The 20,325-nt window shown below is 37.6% G+C and overlaps 1 protein-coding gene across 1 annotated transcript in view; it reads right to left on the bottom strand.

Annotated features, from left to right (window-relative positions):
* Positions 1 to 20,325, bottom strand: part of LOC150082228 (electroneutral sodium bicarbonate exchanger 1-like) — a 313,808-nt gene that overhangs the window by 40,080 nt on the left and 253,403 nt on the right. Inside the window, exon 20 of the mRNA XM_090380066.1 lies at positions 7,756 to 7,932. Coding sequence (XP_090236192.1) covers positions 7,756 to 7,932 — 177 coding nt within the window. The remainder of the gene's footprint in view (positions 1 to 7,755; positions 7,933 to 20,325) is intronic.

Raw genomic sequence — 20,325 nt, 5'->3', positions numbered from 1 at the left:
GCAGAAGGGTGGGGACAGGTGTTTTCACGTTGGAAATGAAAGAACGCAGTTTCTTGTCTGGGAGTTGGATGCACTTTATTCCGTGCGTTCTCAGGATTCTACCGATCTGTTGTGACAGGTTGGGGTAGTATGGGATGAATGCCCTCGTGGATGGCTCGTCACTGTTGGTGTTGTAGCTGGTCGTCACGATGTCACGTGTCTGTAGATCACACCTGTCGAGGACGTCAATGGGGTAGCCACACCTCGTAAGGTCTACTTTGACCCTAGTGACCTCTTTGCGTCTTTCATCAGCGGAGCTGGAGTGTGTCCAGGCGCGAGTAAGCAAGGTTCGGGCAGTGGAGAGGAGGTGGCCACGCGCGTGTGCTGACCGGAAGTTGGTGAACTGGCCAGCACACATGGGCTTACGATAAACTGTAGTCCTCAGGTATGTGCCTTCACGTCGGACAAGTGTGTCTAAATATGGTAAGGAGTTGTTCGACTCCAGCTCAATCGTGAATTTTATGAAGGGCGATAGTGAGTTGAGGTATGATAGAAGTCGCTGACCTGAGTCTCTAGGGATGACCACGAACACATCGTCAACATAGCGACACCAAAAGGCGATGTGATCTGGTGCGTGTGCAAACGCACGTCCCTCTAACTCCTCCATCACGATGTTTGCTGTGACCGAGCTGACAGGGGAACCCATGGCCGTGCCATGTATCTGCTGGTAGACTGAGTCATTAAATATGATCGCACCCCCTGTTAAGCACAGTCTGAGGGCGGCGGAAATGTCATCGGGTGTGAGACCAGTTCTTTCGTTGAGGGTTCTATCATTGTCCAAGAGTTGTTTTGCACAAGAAATGGCAAGTTCCACAGGGATGGAGGTAAAGAGCGATATGACGTCGAACGATGCCATAACTTGATCCTGCGAGATGGATACAGTGCGAATCCTCTTTATGAATTCAACACTGTTGGAGACGGTGTGGGTGGTCTTGCCAACTAGAGGAGAAAGAAGTCTCGAGACAAATTTAGACAGCTCGTAAGTCGGTGATCCACAGCAGGATACAATTGGTTTCAGTGGTGTGTCTTCTTTGTGCACTTTCGGTAGGCCGTAAAACCGTGGGATCTGACATCCGGAGGCACGGAGGTGATTACGGGTTGACTGTGTGATCTTCCCTTGTTTCAGCCAACTGTTGATGAGGATATTCACCTCTGATTCCCATCGTTCTAAAACTCTGTTGGGGTTGATGGTCAGGGGTTTGTATACGGTGGTATCTCGTAAAAGTAGTAGCGCTTTCGCCATGTAATCAGTGTGATCCATTACAACCGTACGGCGGCCTTTGTCTGCCGGTAGAATGACGATGGACGAATCCTGTTTCAATGCCTTGAGGGCAGAAAACTGTGTACGGTTGAGGTTAGAAGAGACGGGGCGAGCACGGTGTAGAACTGCTGCAGTCTTCAAGCGGATTGTGTTGGCTACATCTTCTGGGAGGCGTGATAAGCTGGCTTCCACACCTATGGCGATGTCGGTGATCGGCGGGTGCTTAGGAAGAACGGCAAATGTCATGCCAAGAGTCAATAAGTTTATTTGGTCCGCAGATAACTGTTTGCTGCTTAGGTTCAATACGAAGTCCGTGGAATTAGTGAGAGGGGTATTACGTTGGCTGCGAAATTGACGGGATTCATTAATCAAATTACAAAACTTACGTTTCTGTCGGGCACAATAAAGATCTGATTCTCTGACGGCCTGGTGACATAAAGTGTTGACCACATCGGTGTAAACGGGATCGGGAATCAGAGTCTTAAGGTCGGCTAGTAGGGTTGCCTTGCTCGCTGAAGCACGTTGTATGTCATGATGGAGGCAGCCGATCCATATACGTAGGGTTTTGAGGCCGAAGTTCCGACAGGCACGTCTCATGCGCTCATTAGAAAACGGTTGTTTGTAGCGAAACCCTTTCGGTATAATCTCGTTAGCTTTGCACCTATGCGCAAACCTCAGGTGTTGTCTACTACGGGCTATAAAGATAAAATCTTTCTGTAGTCTCACGACCATGTCGTATGCTGGTTGGCCAAGAATAGTACGAACATAACGAAACAGGCCTACGCGCTCTGGATTCATTAAGAATTTATTACAGTATACACAGAGCGTACAAATAAAGGAAGAAATATATGAGCTTTCGGCTATATGGTAGCCTTCATCAGAATTAAAAATACATGAATGGCAGTTGGAATGAAGATGTGCACTGCCAGGTGCGTGAGACGCGAGGTTTAATTGTTTGTTGACGTCTGTGGCTGTGACGCATGATGACGTGGCCAGCGCTTGTCCAATGATAGAACTACTGACTCTGTGATCGGGTTGACTTGGCAACCACTGTTCCTGTTCAAGGATTTATCCGAAGATTTTATATTTAATAAATATAAATATATGGAGGTAAAGAGCGACGTCATATCGCTCTTTACCTCCATCCCTGTGGAACTTGCCATTTCTTGTGCAAAACAACTCTTGGACAATGATAGAACCCTCAACGAAAGAACTGGTCTCACACCCGATGACATTTCCGCCGCCCTCAGACTGTGCTTAACAGGGGGTGCGATCATATTTAATGACTCAGTCTACCAGCAGATACATGGCACGGCCATGGGTTCCCCTGTCAGCTCGGTCACAGCAAACATCGTGATGGAGGAGTTAGAGGGACGTGCGTTTGCACACGCACCAGGTCACATCGCCTTTTGGTGTCGCTATGTTGACGATGTGTTCGTGGTCATCCCTAGAGACTCAGGTCAGCGACTTCTATCATACCTCAACTCACTATCGCCCTTCATAAAATTCACGATTGAGCTGGAGTCGAACAACTCCTTACCATATTTAGACACACTTGTCCGACGTGAAGGCACATACCTGAGGACTACAGTTTATCGTAAGCCCATGTGTGCTGGCCAGTTCACCAACTTCCGGTCAGCACACGCGCGTGGCCACCTCCTCTCCACTGCCCGAACCTTGCTTACTCGCGCCTGGACACACTCCAGCTCCGCTGATGAAAGACGCAAAGAGGTCACTAGGGTCAAAGTAGACCTTACGAGGTGTGGCTACCCCATTGACGTCCTCGACAGGTGTGATCTACAGACACGTGACATCGTGACGACCAGCTACAACACCAACAGTGACGAGCCATCCACGAGGGCATTCATCCCATACTACCCCAACCTGTCACAACAGATCGGTAGAATCCTGAGAACGCACGGAATAAAGTGCATCCAACTCCCAGGCAAGAAACTGCGTTCTTTCATTTCCAACGTGAAAACACCTGTCCCCACCCTTCTGCAGAGCGGTTTGGTCTACCGCATCTCTTGCCGTGACTGCACTAGCTGCTACTTTGGAGAGACTGGACGTCGACTCGAGAAACGTCTCTCGGAGCACAAAAGAGCGATCCGTTTAGCGGATATAGAACACTCGGCTATCGCCGAACATGTCTGGACAACCCACCACGACATCGACCCACACCGCGATGTCGTGGTGGTAGACAGATCCCACCATTACCTAAAACGTACCTGGTTGGAATCGTTAAATATAAAATCTTCGGATAAATCCTTGAACAGGAACAGTGGTTGCCAAGTCAACCCGATCACAGAGTCAGTAGTTCTATCATTGGACAAGCGCTGGCCACGTCATCATGCGTCACAGCCACAGACGTCAACAAACAATTAAACCTCGCGTCTCACGCACCTGGCAGTGCACATCTTCATTCCAACTGCCATTCATGTATTTTTAATTCTGATGAAGGCTACCATATAGCCGAAAGCTCATATATTTCTTCCTTTATTTGTACGCTCTGTGTATACTGTAATAAATTCTTAATAATCTTAATTAATTAAGAATGAGGTAAATTGTGTCATGTTTTATTTCACAGAAATATATCCCAATTTATAGGTTTTAATTTCACACAAATCATGTTTTTATTTTAAGCAAACCAATACAGTTTTTGAGGCAAGTTATGTATATGTATATATATTTAGTCTATGCTAATAATATTAATTTAATTTCAAAACATTAAAAAAATTTAATAAATTTAGATTACAGAAAGTACTTTGAGACTGTTCACGAATTTCTGAAGACAGTGTTTTACAAGAAATACATAAAAGAGGCCATTTCAAAAATAAAGCAGCATAAGGGATAAATAAAAATGCTATTTCGGCAAGACTGGAGCTGAACTCTGAATGGATGCTAATTAATCAATGTACATGTTCAGAATGGTTTCGAAGAAAGGGGTGGAATTAGGTAGAAAAGGAATGCAGCATAAACAGAAAATCTTTGTGGGGATGACAATGAAGTTCTATTTTATCATGGGATGGAGAGTCTGGAAGAAAAAATTACTAAACTGACTGCTCTTTGAATAGAGTCACAGAAGATTTGGAGGTAACACCCAATGTATGCAACAATATTTCACGGTAGGATTTCTCATTTGCACAAAGTTAGCAGTAATTCAGAAGAAAAGCAACACCACAAGCAAAAGTGGGTCGATTTTACTGATAAGAGGATGCAATATTTGTGATCTGCTTATGTCAAGAAAGTCTAGAAGGTCACAGTAAAGATTTCTTCTGTTCTAGAAATCACATATCATTGAATATCAATATGGACCAGTAGATACTTTTTTTTTTTTTTTTTCCTTTTTTAACTATAAATAAGACAGAACTGGATTTTAGAAGGATTGAATTTAACTGAATTTTCTTCTCATCATTAAAGAATTACTAGATCAGCACTTGAGGAATTGGTGGTGATATTTGAGAAGATGCAGCAGTTTGTGCAGAGCAGAATTTTTTTTTTTCTTAAATGGAAGTAGAAATGTATGTACTATTCAGCAAAAGGACAAGATTTTCATTAAAAGAAAGGTCACTAATATGCAGGAGAGTAAGCAAAAGAATACAAGGTGTGGCTATTAAATAATAAGATTGTTCCAATTAAATAAATATAATGAAATATTTTGTACCTGACAAGTTCCGCCCTTCAAAATAATTTGCCTTGGACTTGCACACACTGTTCCATGTTTCTTCCAAGCATGGAAACATTTCCGGAAGTCATTTTCTGCAAACCCTTTTAACACTTTGGTAGTTTTTTTCTGAATGTCTTCATTGGACTGAGAATGGATTCCCTTAAGCACACTTTTCAATTTAGGGAAGATAAAAAAGTCATAAGGGGCTAGGTCCAGCAAGCAGGGTGCATGTTCACACACAGGGATTTATTTTTTGGCCAAAAACTAGTGAAAAGAGAATGCATTGTGCTGGATCAATGTCTTGATGAAGCATCCAGCCATCCTTCCACAATTCAGGTCTTTTCATTCACTTTTTTCAAGCAGCTTTCTCAGACTTCAATGTAGTACGTTTGATTGACAGTCTGATTTAGTGAGAGGTATTCAGCCATAATAATTCCTTTAATATTGAAGAAAACAAGGAGCATGGTTTTCATTTTGATTCTGACATTCTTGCTTTTTTTTTTTTTTTTTTTTTGCCTGGGGAAATGTTTTTTCATCCATTGCATTGACAGTCTTTTAGTTTCTAGGTTGTACTGGAACACAGAACTTTCATTGCAAGTAATACAGTATTCAGATAGTGTAGCTCTTCAATTTTTTTCAAAACATCTTCACAAACTTAGTCTTTAATTCTTTGATCTTCATTCAAATTTTTGACACCATCTTGCCACACACTTTTTTCATGCCTAAATTTTAAGTTAAAATTTGTCTGTTTCCTTGTGCATACTGAGTTCTGGTGCAACCATTCTAATGCTTAAACGATGGCTTCTAATCGATGTCCTTACACAGTCCACATTTCCATCAGTAGTGGATAGCCTGCTTGTTCATCTTCCACCTTCTCTCTTCCTTCTAAAAATTGTTTGTGCCATTCACATACATGAGATCTTGACATAGTATCTTCCCAATAAACTTGATGTAACAACTCATATTTTTCGGTTGGTGTTTTCTTTAGTTTTGTTAAAAATCTGAAGTTGATTTGCTGTCCAATTCATTTGTCTGTCATTTATCTTGCAAACTTCAAAAACATAAGGTAATGAAAACCTGTCTCACTGCAAAGCAAATGAGCATGTAGGAATATGACTTACTAGAAAACCAGGGAAAGGTTCAAGGTAAAATGCCGTGTCTTTATTTCACAGGAGGTGCTTTTTGTATAGTGGCTGTGCATGTGATCTCGTTATTTAATAACCATATCTTGTAGAACCATGGAACTTTGGCATTAGTTGAGAAGTAAAAACACAAAGAAGGTACCATCACATCTAAAACGACGAGGTCAGAGAGAAAGTTGCCTACCTGATTGCAAGAAATAAAAGCAGGCCATAACCTTTATACCAAATGCAATCAAAAGCATTACATGTCAAAAGCAACTGTATGAGCTTCTCAAAACTCTTCCATGGAATCTATCCACAGATAAGTAATATAAACCTAAAATAATGTGGAATAGGTTTTAAAAACAAGTGGTGAAATTCTATCGTGCACAGACTTCTTGGCATTGAAAATGTTCAGGAATCTTCTAATCTCTTTCTGTTGGAAATTCAAAGGAGGTACTGAATGAATCATGTTTAGTATGATAGGAGGAGCAAATTTACCAAAATCATTGATGCAAGAATTAGAGGAAAAGTAAGATACTAATAAGTCATACTTATCATTAGATGATGTGATATAACAACCATAAGGATATAACAGAGGTGGAATTATGGATGGACAAAAAATGTGTGGCCAGTGGCATTGGCAAGAGACCAGAAGGCTCGACTAAATGAGACTTCCAAACCTATAGGCAGTATTCAAGATGTGGCCTGATCAATGGCTTATAAAATGTGATAGTAAATAGAGAAATAAATTTTTTGTTTATACTTTAATATGATACAGCCAAGGGAGATATCTTTGTGTACATTTTGACAACTCCACTTCTTCCCCCTCACACGTGGTTACTTCAACTGATATAAACATTCTGGACAGAGATCTATCAGCTTTCTTCCTTGGGTCTCCAATGGTCTTCCTTGGTTGCTCTGTAAACACCACATGCAGCTATTTCACCGATTCCGGTCCAAACACACAGCAAGTTGACTTTAACCTGACTTTATCCTGTAATCTACAGTTACTTTTTTAAATTTTTATAATGTATTGGTCTTTTTGATTTCAAAATTTTTATTCTTCTTTTTGCTTTAATAAAGTTTTATTGGCATTATTTTCACTAATTTTTTTTTTTTTTTTTTTTTGTTGTTGTTGTTTGAAAGTTAATTTTATTCCATTTTTTTTTTTGGTCTCTGTCGGGTCAGCTATGATTTATACATTTCGTATGTATATACATCATAACAGAAACAGAGACCCTGCTTATTGTGGTGGCTCCTACAGTTTTGGCTGCCGAACCTTTGAAGAAGTAGTTAAAGCCCTAGGACCCACTACTGTAGGTAACATCGTTATCATTTTTATGTTAATCAATTTACTTCAGGTTATCTCCTATACCTTACAGGCCTTCTCAATTTTTCCATGGTAATTACAATTGATAGGTCAGCATCCCTTCCTTATACACTGAATATAAACATTTGTCTATATTTCATTATGGTTGCCGAGGTTTCTCTACTGTAATTAGTAGTATCCAGGATCCATAACACAGTTTAATAAATTGTTTTAATTCTTTGCTTGCTTACTTTGTCATTCAATAACCTGATTATTTTTATCAATATTATCTATATCTATGCACACACACAATACATATATATATCCACACAAATATACTAAAAAAAATACTTACCACAAGTGGAAATAATATTGCTGTATATTTATTTGATTTGAGAAACCACAAAAGGCCCAAACAAAGGACTTGTAAAGATGTATACAAATGAATTCTCCACATGGGTATACGCCTGAGAAATATATAATCTGGTTGATATTTCTGGGGCATTAGAATAATAAGCACACGATCAACAAGCTGTAATAACAGAAAATTTCACTGATGTGACTAAGTATATTAATCTTTTAACTGCCAAAATCAAAACATTAAAAAAAAAAAAAAAGTAAATGGACAAATCACATTTAAATATATTGATGTCAATCATACAGATACTGATCAGTTCCAAAACAAAATGAAAACAGCTGTTCTGGTTTCATTTCTAAGGAAACAAAACCAAAACAACTGTCTGTTTAAGGACTGAATGTTTTGCTGAAATAATTTATCCTTTTGATTGTTGGGTAATACCCAAAATAAAAACATACTCAGTTTTCTCTTTCAAGGCAGTGGGTGAGAAAAAAAAACAGATAAAGGGTAGTTGCAACTTTCCTCAAAAGAAGTGACCTGTGTTAAAACATTCCAATTGAATCAGCAATACGTAAACACTGCTGCTTACAAGACTGAGAACAAGTCTTGTTCACAGTCTTAATAAAGATAAATGTTTCACTTTACACTGACTAAATATTCAGCCTACCACTTCTAAATCTTTTATATTTTTTTCAAGATCTGTTAAGAACTCAAATTTGTAGTAACATACCAAAGAACCCGTCAAATCATAGTTCAGTTCATTCCTGAAGATGTATAGTAAAAATCTGTCTATCTGATATGAATTACTGAGTAATCAATCAATCACTAATAAACTGCTGTTTAAGTTCTAATTATTATTATTACTGCTATGTAACTCAACAAGGCAACCTATTTACCAAGACACAGTTGATAATTCAATATGGCTAGCAGTACATTTGATGCATATGGCAGATTTGACAGCAATCTGTGAGAAAGCTGCGTGATGAACAAGTCACAATTTCTTCAGCAAAATTGCAGTCCAAAGAATTTAATAATTCTTTTAAAATGGCATGGCCTAAAGGAGGAAATTATGAAAAACTATGTTAACCACAATGTTAGTGGACACTACTCCATACATGGTGAGGGGTAGCAAGAATCGTTGGAAGTATTTATCTGAACCTAACTCACAAAAACTGTTTGAGATACCCAAAATTGACTGTGTTGAAGAAAAGATAAGATGTATGTTCTCTGATGTGAACAGTTTGATTTAATCTGTCAAAACCTTTTCCTGAAGTGCTCTCTGCCCATAGAACAATATAAAAACTCTTGGCCTGATGGTGTTCTACCAGCTGTTGTTGTTGTTTGGTTTTTAGGAGCATTAGCAACTAAGGCCATATTTCTCCGCGGATATACGGTGGTCATTCCCTGACCTTTCCGCATCCTCCGCATTTGGCTATGGAGGCACCTGTTCAACCTGGCTATGGAGGCACCTGTTCAACCAGCCTCACCATTATTGCCCAGTTAGGATATTTGGCTTGAAGTTGCATTATTTCACTGCTAAAACTTCAATGATAAAGGAGACAGTTTCGGTGTTTCGTAGCTGATTCTGTTTGTACTGTGGATGTTCACAATGCAATATCTAACTCAAAAATGAGTCAAAACCTAGCAGAACAAATGATAGTGCATAACAGTAAACTGTTACTTTAATAAGTTTATAAGTTGTATCATTAAAGAAAGACTGAAAATTTTAAAAAACTTTCTATAATATGACCAGCACTGATCTACAAAATTGCAGTCCAAAATGCAGTGTAATGTGACTGCATGGGAATCTTTAAAAGCTAAAAACTTTTTCTGAAACAATGATGAATGAAAATGAGGAAAGAATGTCGGAATATTATTTTTAAAAAAAACCAAAAAAGAACTAATTGGAGAAATGGTTAAAGAGTAGATGATAAGAATTTGGTAGCAGAAATTTTGTAGCAAATGTGAACTATGGAACGTGCACTGGAAAATAATCTTAAAAGTTCTATCGATTGTATGTACATCTGTATGATTGGTTTCTAGGAATATCCATATATTCCTAGAAATCAATTTTTTAGAGCGAAAATAAAATTATTTACCTATACAGCCACTCCCCGATTAATGTAAGGGTTGCGTTCCGTGGAACTCTACATAAGTTGGAATTTCCCCCATGCTTGTGTAGCACTCACAACTGTGCTCACTGAATTGATTGAATCAAAAAAGAAATGTTCAACGAACATGCGAATAGAATTATTTATTATATTTATTCAATTTTTTATCTCAAGCGCAGGAAAAATTACAAAAGCATGCAATTTAAAAAATTTTAAAAATATAAAATTACAAAAAAGAGAGGAGCCAGGCATAACATCAGTAAGTTTTACCTCTCGAACATTGTTGCCAGAATCAGTGTCTTCAGCTGATCAGTTTGCAGCTGTGGAGGTTGAGGGCTGTGAAGATTTAGAAGGGGATAGATCCCTCCACCTGGGGTGGAGGGAACTATCCCCTTCCTTTGCTGCCTCCTTTAATATAACTGGATAGATCCCTCCACCTGGGGTGGAGGGATCTATCCAGTTATATTAAAGGAGGCAGCAAAGGAAGTAAGCAAACCTTTAGCCATAATTAATGAGAGCTTCCTTGGACTCAGGGGAGGTCCCCATGGACTGGTGGTGTGCAAATGTATCACCAATTCACAAAGGGGGTTCAAAAGGTGACACATAACTATAGACCTGTTAGTTTAACTTGTGTTCTGGGGAAAATAATGGAATCACTGGTTAAAGAAACATTGCAGGATCATCTAGACAAGACTGCAGTAATAGTTAAGACACAGCATGGGTTTGTTAAAGGGAGTTCTAGTCTGCCCAATTTGATTGGATACTATGATGTAGTCACAAAAGAACTGAATGCCAAAAATAATTTTGATATCATATACTTGGATTTCAAGAAAGCTTTTGATACTATTGCACATGGAAGACTGTTGTACAAATTTGAGAGGTATGGCATTAAGGATAATTGCTACAATGGATAAAGGGATGGTTGAGTGGAAGACGACAGAGAGTGGTAATCAATGGATACTGCTCTTCGTGGACTAATGTTATTAGTGGAGTTTCCCAGGGTTTGGTGTTGGGCCCATTGTTGTGTTGTATAGTTATCAATGATATTGATGAAGTTATATATGGTTTAATGTCCAAGTTTGCAGACAATACAAGTTGGCAGGGTTGTTAACAACAGTAAAGACAGTATGCTACTCCAACTGGATCTAGATAAGTTGGGCAAATAGGCTGAAAAGTGGCAATCAAAGTTTAACATTGACAAATGCAAAGTACTGCATATGGGTAGCAATAATCCAAGAGAAACGTACCAACAGTGTGGTACTACACTCAGGGAAGTGGAAAGTGAAAAGGATCTGGGGTAACTGTGTAGTCAAATATGAAGTTCGCTGAGCAGAGTAGAGGGGCTTCCAGGGCAGGTCATGGAGTCTTGTCAATGACCAGACAGGGACAGGGAGGTGATCATCTCGTTATACAAGGCAATGGTCAGGCCATACCTAGAATACTGTGTACAGTTCTGGAGGCCTCATTTTAGGAAAGATGTAGAGTTGCTAGAACCAGTACAAAGAAGAGCAACAAGATTGGTGAGGGGAACAATCGGTGCTGTTACCAAGAAAGGCTTATGTTCTGCAAATTTCAGCACCTGGAGAGTAGGCACCTGCGAGGCGATCTGATTGAGGTGTATAAGGCCTTGAATGGGTTCAGCAAGCTGAATGCTGATGGGATTCTTCCTCTTACTCAGATTAAGAACCTGAGGGCACACAGATTCAAATTGAGGAAAGACAGTTGTAGAATAGATGTGCAGAAATTTGACTTTAGCCAGCGGGTAGTTGATTGGTGGAACAGACTTCCATCTTTTGTTGTGGAAGTTGATAGCCTAAATTTAAGGCTGAGCTGGACAGGTATTTGAAATGAATGGAGGGGTGAAATGGGAGGGGTTTTTATTTGGCTGATGCTGCATAAGCTTGCTTTCTTGCATCATATGCCTCTGCTAACATAAAATTTTTCTCATTGTCTACTGCAGACAATGCCTGAGCAAATGTTGTGTGTAAATAGTATGCTTTTAAATTCTAAATAACAGCCTGATCCATGGGTTGGATGAGTGAAGTCATGTTTGCAGTAGAAATACGGCTCTCATGTTCAAATTGAAATCATCTAGATGCGTAGAATGTCCAGGAGCATTATCTAATAGAAGCAAAATCTTGAAAGGAACATCACTTTCTTTAAAATATTTTTCGACCTCGGTAATTAAGCAGCATTTAAACCAATCCTCAAAGAGAGATATATCCATGCTCTCTGGTTTGATCTGAAATGCATGGGTAGGGTGGCTTTATTGATGCCCTTAAATGCACGAGGATTTCCAGAATGGTACACGAGCAGTGGTATTAATCTGTAATCTTCCACTGCATCAGCCCCAAGCAAGAGCGTGGCACTATCTTTTGAAGCCTTGAAAACCTGGCATCGTCTTCTCCTCTTTGCAATGTACATTTGATCCGGCATTTTTTTCCAATACAGAGCAATCTCGTCAACATTAAAAATTTTCAGCATTGAATAGCTGCCTTCATCAATTTTTTCCAACACATCACAAAATTTCTCTGCAGCTGCACAATCAGCACTGGCAACTTCACCTCTTACTTTAATGTTTTGGAAACCAGCGCAATGCTTGAACCTATTAAACCACCCATTGCTCGCTACGATCTTGGCTTGGGGGTCACCATACTCATCCTTAATATCTTCATAAATACTTCTTGCTTTTGCTTGAATGGCCATTGGACTCAGGGGCACTTGCTTTTGAATCTGATTTTTCATCCGTATTATTAATTGTTGTTCCATCTTCGATATAGCACCTGAACACTGTTTTGTGATCACTGTTGATCTTAACCGTATTCCCGTCCGGTGGGGGTGCATTCCAACCCCAACTGGGTTCAGCAAGTTAATTCTATAATTTTTACTCTAATTAAAGAGCTGAAACTCGCTATAGTTGGAGCCAGAACTGTTTTCTTGAATTTTCCCACTTCAATTTTCAAAACCTTCTATTGAATTTCACGCAAATGACAAAAATGTGACGTCAAGTATGCATTTTTTTAGGCCTTTTCAATTTATTTTTCTACTCCCGCCCTAACCAGCCTGGAGCTTATGAAACTCGACACTTGATTCGTTTCTTGATGTAGAGCGTGCAAATTTCTTTTTACAGAGAGTAGCAGTTCTGATAAACAACTTCACCTGGTACAAGCGAAGCGTGGGAAATATATATATCACATGACATTGTCTCCCGTACAGCTATATCGAGACGGGAAGAGAGGAAAGAAAATAAACAAAAGACAACAGCAAGCTACTATTGTTGACATAAGAAGCAATAAAGCGAAACAGTAGCAACAACTGTTTATGAAAGGCAAACAGATCGTATTTCCTTTTTTCAATGTGTATTGCACTATGAACAGAAAATCAAGGAAATTCATCTGTTGGAAACGGGGAAAAACTGGTGTAAAACTGATAACACTGCAATGCACATTTGATTAAAAAAAAAAAAAAAAAAAAAAAAAAGTTTGCTCTATTGTAATTGTTTTTAGTAAACAATATCGGAACAGCAGTTTTCTGGGTTTGATCTTCTAACAAAATTTCAAGAAAATATTTCTATTTATAGCTGCGCTATAAACTTTGAAAACTGGTGTGCAAAAGAAGAGAAAAAAATCATCCGCTATGAATAATGGATTGTTTCTTGAAATGTGTATTGTTCACAAAACTGCAATATTTTCTAACAATACAAAGCTAACAGATTACGAATCACGGGCTGCTCAAAAAGTGTTGTTAGAAGATATTTGCTTGTTACGCTTTGATGTCATCGCAAAGGGAGAAATTCTGTTTTAGTACAGAAGCTGAATAAATTCACTATCCATGGTCATAATGCTGTTCTGAGCTGCAATAAAAAGATAAACCCCTGCTGACTCCCCACCACTTCTCTTGTTTCACTGTGGTTTTAGGCAGATGAGCAATTTCACACAATCAAGTCGGTGACTGCTAAATGCGGTGCAGTTTCTTGTATTCTCTCTCTCTCTCTCTCTCTCTCTCTCTCTCTCTCTCTCTCTCTCTCTCTATTTTGGGATCTCTGACAGTGTGGTCACCCCAGAATATAAACGGAAAATTTGTGTCGGAATGCTGCCCACCAATTATCAACTCTTTTACTGACCTTCTAATGTACGCTGTGTTCAAATAATGCACTCTGTGAAATTCGACAGTGCTACATCAATTAGGAGCAAATACCGTTTCCCCCCAAAATAACGAATTACTTTAGGTACAATAAAGGACGACTACTGATGATTTTACTGACTGGAAGGAAGTGTCAGCAATAAAACATCTGTAAAAGGGCGGTCACTCAAAGGAGAGTAACCGCAGTCACTTGCATTCAAGGACAAGCTATACAGCGATGTTTGAAATTTATGATGCAATTCACTCGCTAATATTTCCAGAGGGATTATTGTAGATTTTTTCTAAAATTCACACCAGACCAAAATCGGACTTATTAGTACTTCCGCATTCTAGGATGAACTGACTAATTAGAACTTCAGCATCTGTGATGAAACATCGTGCACACTGATATCGTTGGCTACAGCAATAATGTAAAGAAACAAAGAAAAATATTGTAATAGAGCTATAATGCAAAATAATGTTAGGAAGTAAAAATGCAAAATATTGTTCTCTAAAACAATTGCAGTTTCAGCATCCTAGGATGAAGCTGACTTAGAGCTGCAATGCTATTATTTTTATTATTATTATTTTTTTTTTATTTATTATTTTTTTTGTGTTTTTGTATGGGCGGCTCCTAAAACAAAAGTTCATCTCTGCCTCGTTGCTCTGTTCAGTTTTTACGCACTGTCAAGGTAAGGCCGTGTGTGTCACGTAAAAAAAAAAAAAAAAAAAAAATTCATCCTGCATAGGAATATCCCATGTTGGATGAAGACAGATGAAAAGGAATGCAAGGGGAGAGAGAGAGAGAGAAAAAAAAGTTTTTCATCCTGCACAGGAGAAAGTGACAGGAAAGAAAAACTGTGAGCTTATGTGTGTGTTCTGTTTTGTGATGTTGTGTTTTGGCATTTTGGCTACCTGGAAGCAGTGATCACCTGGATGACTGCCTCCAGGTAATTGTCCCTAGCAAAAGGAGAGCAAAGCCTCCCCTACTATCTGCACGCCCTCCTCTTTCCTCCCTGGGAAACTTGTTCCCCAGGGAGGAAAGAAAAACTTGTACAAGATGAAGAGAGGGATGGAGAAAAGAGAAGGACTATCCTGGCCCAGGGAAGCCCCAATCCAGGATGGATTGCTAGAACAACACAAGAAAAAAAAAGTAATAATAATAAATTTAAAAAATAATAATAATAAATAAAATAAATAAAAGTTAGAGCTCTGGACCTTTGACAATCTCTTGGCCTTCTCCCCACCAAAAGGGTATCTCTCTCTCTCTCTCTCTCTCTCTCTCTCTCTCTCTCTCTCTCTCTCTCTCTCTCTCTCTCTCTCTCTCTCTCTCTCTCTCCCCCCCCTAGGGTCGGACTAGAAAGAGTGGACTCCCTCCCCTAAGGAGTTTTTTTTTTTTTTTTTTAAGTGAATGAAGGGAACTGGAAATTTCAGGAAAATGAACCCTGTTTTCCTTCATTCGGTAAACAGCTACTCTGTCAGTGCAAGAGAGGCAACTTTATTACAGTTGCAGCTCAGAATGGAATTCAAGCATCGAAACACATGACATTTTATGGTAAATTTTTCCTGCGGTGATCCTTTGACATGTTCTTTTATACGTGCACTGTCCTTTAAAATAGTATTCACCGTTGAAGCAGCGAGACCTAATTCCCTTGCAACAGATGACAAACTTTGTCCTGCTTCATACTTCTTAATCATTTTCATCTTCATTTCTAAATCAATTTTGTTTCGTTTCCTGGCACTACCACCACTTGCACTTTCTGTTTTTTTTTTGGTAGTTGTTGGCGCATCTGCTTCTGTGGCCATAATGCACCTCCCAAGGTTTTGCAGTACTTTGATCCAAGCCCGAGGCGGGATTCGAACCTGCGACCTTTGGGTTGCCAGACAGGCACTTTACCCACCCGGCTGGCCCGGTCAGCACACTTTCCATTGGTCACTTTCCTTTCACCATTGTAATACGAAAATAGGAATAAAGAGAAGTTTCTGAAAAGTTGTTTTTTTATATGATTGAAGATTTCAGTGAAGGGGAACTCATTTCACCTTAATACTGTAACGTAAAAATCCACACAATTCCAGTTATCGGTATTAATGCAAATGAAATAAGATCAAGTTTACTACCCGTTTATAATTAGTTGCACTAACAAAAAAGTCCAATAAACTGGAAAGTGCAAATTGTTTTTTTGCTGTGACCTCTAGAAACGTGCTTTAGAAAAATATCACAGTCATTCAAAATTCATTCTTATAACAGAACATATGATAATGATGAAAGTGTAGTGCAATTTCCATTATAAATATGACCTTTTAGAGAGATAAGCAGCTTAGTAATACAGCAAAATTTTCAACTTTCAAGTACTTGGAACGAATTAAAAAAAAAAAAAAAAAAAAAAAAATGTTATTGGGATCACATTATGATATTTTCACAGTACCTCCATTTATCCCTACAGATGCAAAATATGTTTCCATATTTTTTCCAGTTTGCACCAGCCTGCAAAAATTTACGTAAGTTGGGGAATTCCTGTACATAACACATATTCTGTAAGATTCATTTTTTTTATCAAGTGGGTCAAACTTATGGCAGCTTTATTCACTTTATTTCTCTTGGAAATAATGCCAGGCATTTTGGCTTGGAAATGCTTCACACAGAACAAATTTGCCAGCTGAAAGGTTTAGATAAAATCAGTTCAACAAAAAAACACAATTGGGTAAACAGAGTTTTACTCAGATTTAAAACTGTACTATTATCCAATTAAACTATGGAAGTCTTTGGCAAAAGCCTTGAAGTCACAGCCTCTTTGTTGTAACTTCAAGGCTTTATTTAACTGGTTTTATATATTTCAATCTGTAAAACTGATTGAATAAGCTACACAATGGATAACATTATTAGAAGAGAAACACTTCTCTCTCTCTCTCTCTCTCTCTCTCTCTCTCTCTCTCTCTCTCTCTCTCTCTCTCTCTCTCTCTCTCTCTCTCTCTCTCTCTCTCTCTCTATATATATATATATATATATATATATACACACACACACACAAATATATATATATATATATATATATATATATATATATATATATATATATATTTTTTTTTTTTTTAATTAAATGTAATTTAAAGTTACAGATGAAAAAAAATTATAAAAATAAATAGGCAAGGTATGACAAATGCACCACAACACACATAACAGCAATAAGCGCATAGCACCTGACCATGTATCAGAAACTGCGTTTCTATACTTGTCCATAACAGTAGAAGAAATGCGAAATAAAACGAAAAAGCAAGAAGAATAAAACCACAGTTCCTGATACATGGTCAGGTGTAGTCCCCTGATGAAATAACTGACCACGTATCAATATTTACTTCAGCTGACATCAATTTTTGCCATCCCTGTATTCGACTTATAACTAAATTTGCCCGCCCATATCTGATGACAGCTCTACCACATTTTATTATATTTTACTTTATTTTGTTTAATTATTTGGTATTAATAAATTTTACTTTACAGTTCCTTTACCTCCAAATATGGCTTTATAATTCAGCCCATAATTTGCTTAATTCATCATATAACTTTTAGGATATTAACATTCTTTTGCCTTTTTAAAATCTACACTACTACTTTTTTCTATTATCTTCACCCTTCTAGTCCTTGGCACCTTGTGTAACTTCCACCTCCATCTATGCAAACTGTATCAGCCTTATTTATTTTTACATGCTTTTATATATATATATATATATATATATATATATATAAATAAAAGCATGTGTATATGTGTATATGTATACACATACATATACACATGTGTATATGTATGTGTATATATATATATATACACATACATATACACACAGTAAGTGCTGGTTATAGTGATCACTAGTTATTACAATCAGCTGCTCAATAGAATCAAATTTTGAAGAACTGATCCAAATCAATAAAATGCACTATACTTTCATCGTTTACTAGAATCACATTTTCGGTTATAAGAATCAATTTTGAACGCCTCTGTGATATTTTTCTAAAGCACATTTCTGGAGGTCACAACCATAAAACAATAAAAACAATTTGCAATTTTCGGTTTCTTGACAGAAAATGTCAGTGCAATAAATGGGTAATAAACTCAATCTTATTCATTTGCGATAATACCAATAGCTGGCATTCTGTGTTTTCACATTATTATGGTGAAATGTGTTCCCTTCGCTGAAATTTGCTCTTCATTTCTATATCTGAACTTTGTCTCATGCGCATGTTGTGTTAGTTCCAATTTGTGTATGCCACATGCTTTGTTATTGATTGAAGCTTATCTTTTTTTTTTTTTTTTTTTTACTGTGTTTTAAATTTTACTACCAAAAAAAATGTCAGTGAACAGAAAGAGAGTGAATTTGAGTGTAAAAGATAAGTTACAAATTATAGAAACATACGATAATTAAACTTAGGCAATATGTCTCAAAGGGGAGCGGTAGTAAAATTAGGAGTGCCTCAGTCATCTTTATCAAAATTGTTAAAATCACGTCACACATTAAACACTAATGTAATCAGTGAAAAGAAAAAGGAAGCATGAAAGGAAATGCCAAACAGTAGATGAAGCTCAGTTCGTTTGGTTCAAATAGGCCAGCTCGTTTAATGCACCAATCAATTGTAGCATTCTTCTTCAAAAAGCTAATGATTTTGCTGAAAAACTACACAGAGTTTAAGGCTACAGACGGATGGCTGGCAAGATGGAAAGAGAGACATGATATTGTTTACAAAAAAAACTTCATGGAGAAAAACAGGATTCCAATGGTTCTGCAGCTGACACCTGGTTGAAAACCTCTTGGCAAACTGTTAAGCACTTATAATCTTGAAGACATTTTTAATACAGATAAAACAGGGTTGTACTACAGGGCTACCCCAGACCACTGCATGATTTTTAAAAATTCCTGTGTCTGCAGGAAAGATCAAGGACAGGATTACAGTTCTTTTAACATGTAACATGACTGGAACAATCAAGATGAAGCCGTTAGTTATCGGCAAGAGTAAATTGCCTCCATGTTTTAAAGGAGTAAAACAGCTGCCTGTTGAATATGCCAAAATACCAATGCTTGGATGACAGCTTCTTTATTTGAAGATTATCTTCGTAAATGGGATTTAAAATTTGATAAGAAAAACAAAAAAAATTGCATTGGTTTTGGACAACTGCTCAGCTCATCGAAAGTTGACTTTCAATAACATTGAATTAGTTTTCGTACCACATCACTGATTCAATCTCTCGACCAGAGAATAATAAAAACCTTTAAGACCTTTTATAGATCGGATATGAGGCGAACAATCATTCAGTCAATAGATAAAGGTTTGGGAACATCATCCGATACTGCAAAGCAGATGACTGTTCTAGATGCACTTCATATGACAATGAGTACCTGGAATGAAGTTTCCGAAACCTACACTAGCAACTGTTTCAAAAAATGTGGATTAATTATTCATGATGGGCAACTAAGTCACGATACTGATCACGTTGAAAAGCCTGAAGATATAGGTGAACAAGAGTTTAATGATTGGGTGGACATAGATGGTGATCTGCAAGTTACTACAGCTTTAACAGATGAAGAAATTGCCCAGTCTGTTACTGATAATTTCGCCGAGGATTAGGAAAATGAAGATGAACCCAAATGAACTCCAGTTACAAAACGGCAAACTCGTGAAGCTATAGCCATCCTGAGGAGAGTGTTGGAAGAAATTGGTGCAAGTGATCGTGAATATAGACTGTTATACAATACTGAAAAATCTATAAATAGACTTTGTAGTGATAATTTAAAGCAATCTAAAATAAGTGACTTTTAAATTATAATCATATTACAAAGTGTTATGTTTAATTATTATGTATATTAATTAAGCTATGTACATAAGTATAAATTTAATTTCATTTTGCTAACCTGTGGATAAATTTATTTTTATTTTGTTCAGAAAGTAAAAATTGGAATATTCTTTCGATTGTTACGTGTTATTTAATTGGTAATAAAGTGCAAATCAAATTTTTGCTTTATATCTTTATTTTTATAGCCTATGGATAATATTTGTCAATTTTTGCTTATTAGAATCAAAATTCAAATTTGCAAACGTGATCACTATAACCGGCATATATATATTGTAGGTGTATAAAATGAAAGAAAGAATGTGAATATCCTATATGTTATGATGAATTAAGGAAATTATCGGCTGAATTACAATGCCAATTTGAGGTAAGGGAAACTGTAAAGTAAAATGATTAATGTAAAGTTATTGAACAAACAAAAGGTGAAATAGCCAGCATCAGAAATGGGTAAGCAAATTTAGCTATAAGTCAAAAAATTGGGAATACAAATTGCA

Source organism: Mastigoproctus giganteus, chromosome 8 (genome assembly GCF_048544385.1).
Source record: "Mastigoproctus giganteus isolate SK-2022 chromosome 8, ASM4854438v1, whole genome shotgun sequence".
Classification (NCBI taxonomy): Eukaryota; Metazoa; Arthropoda; class Arachnida; order Uropygi; family Thelyphonidae; genus Mastigoproctus; species Mastigoproctus giganteus.
This window is presented reverse-complemented; position numbering and strand designations above follow the sequence as displayed.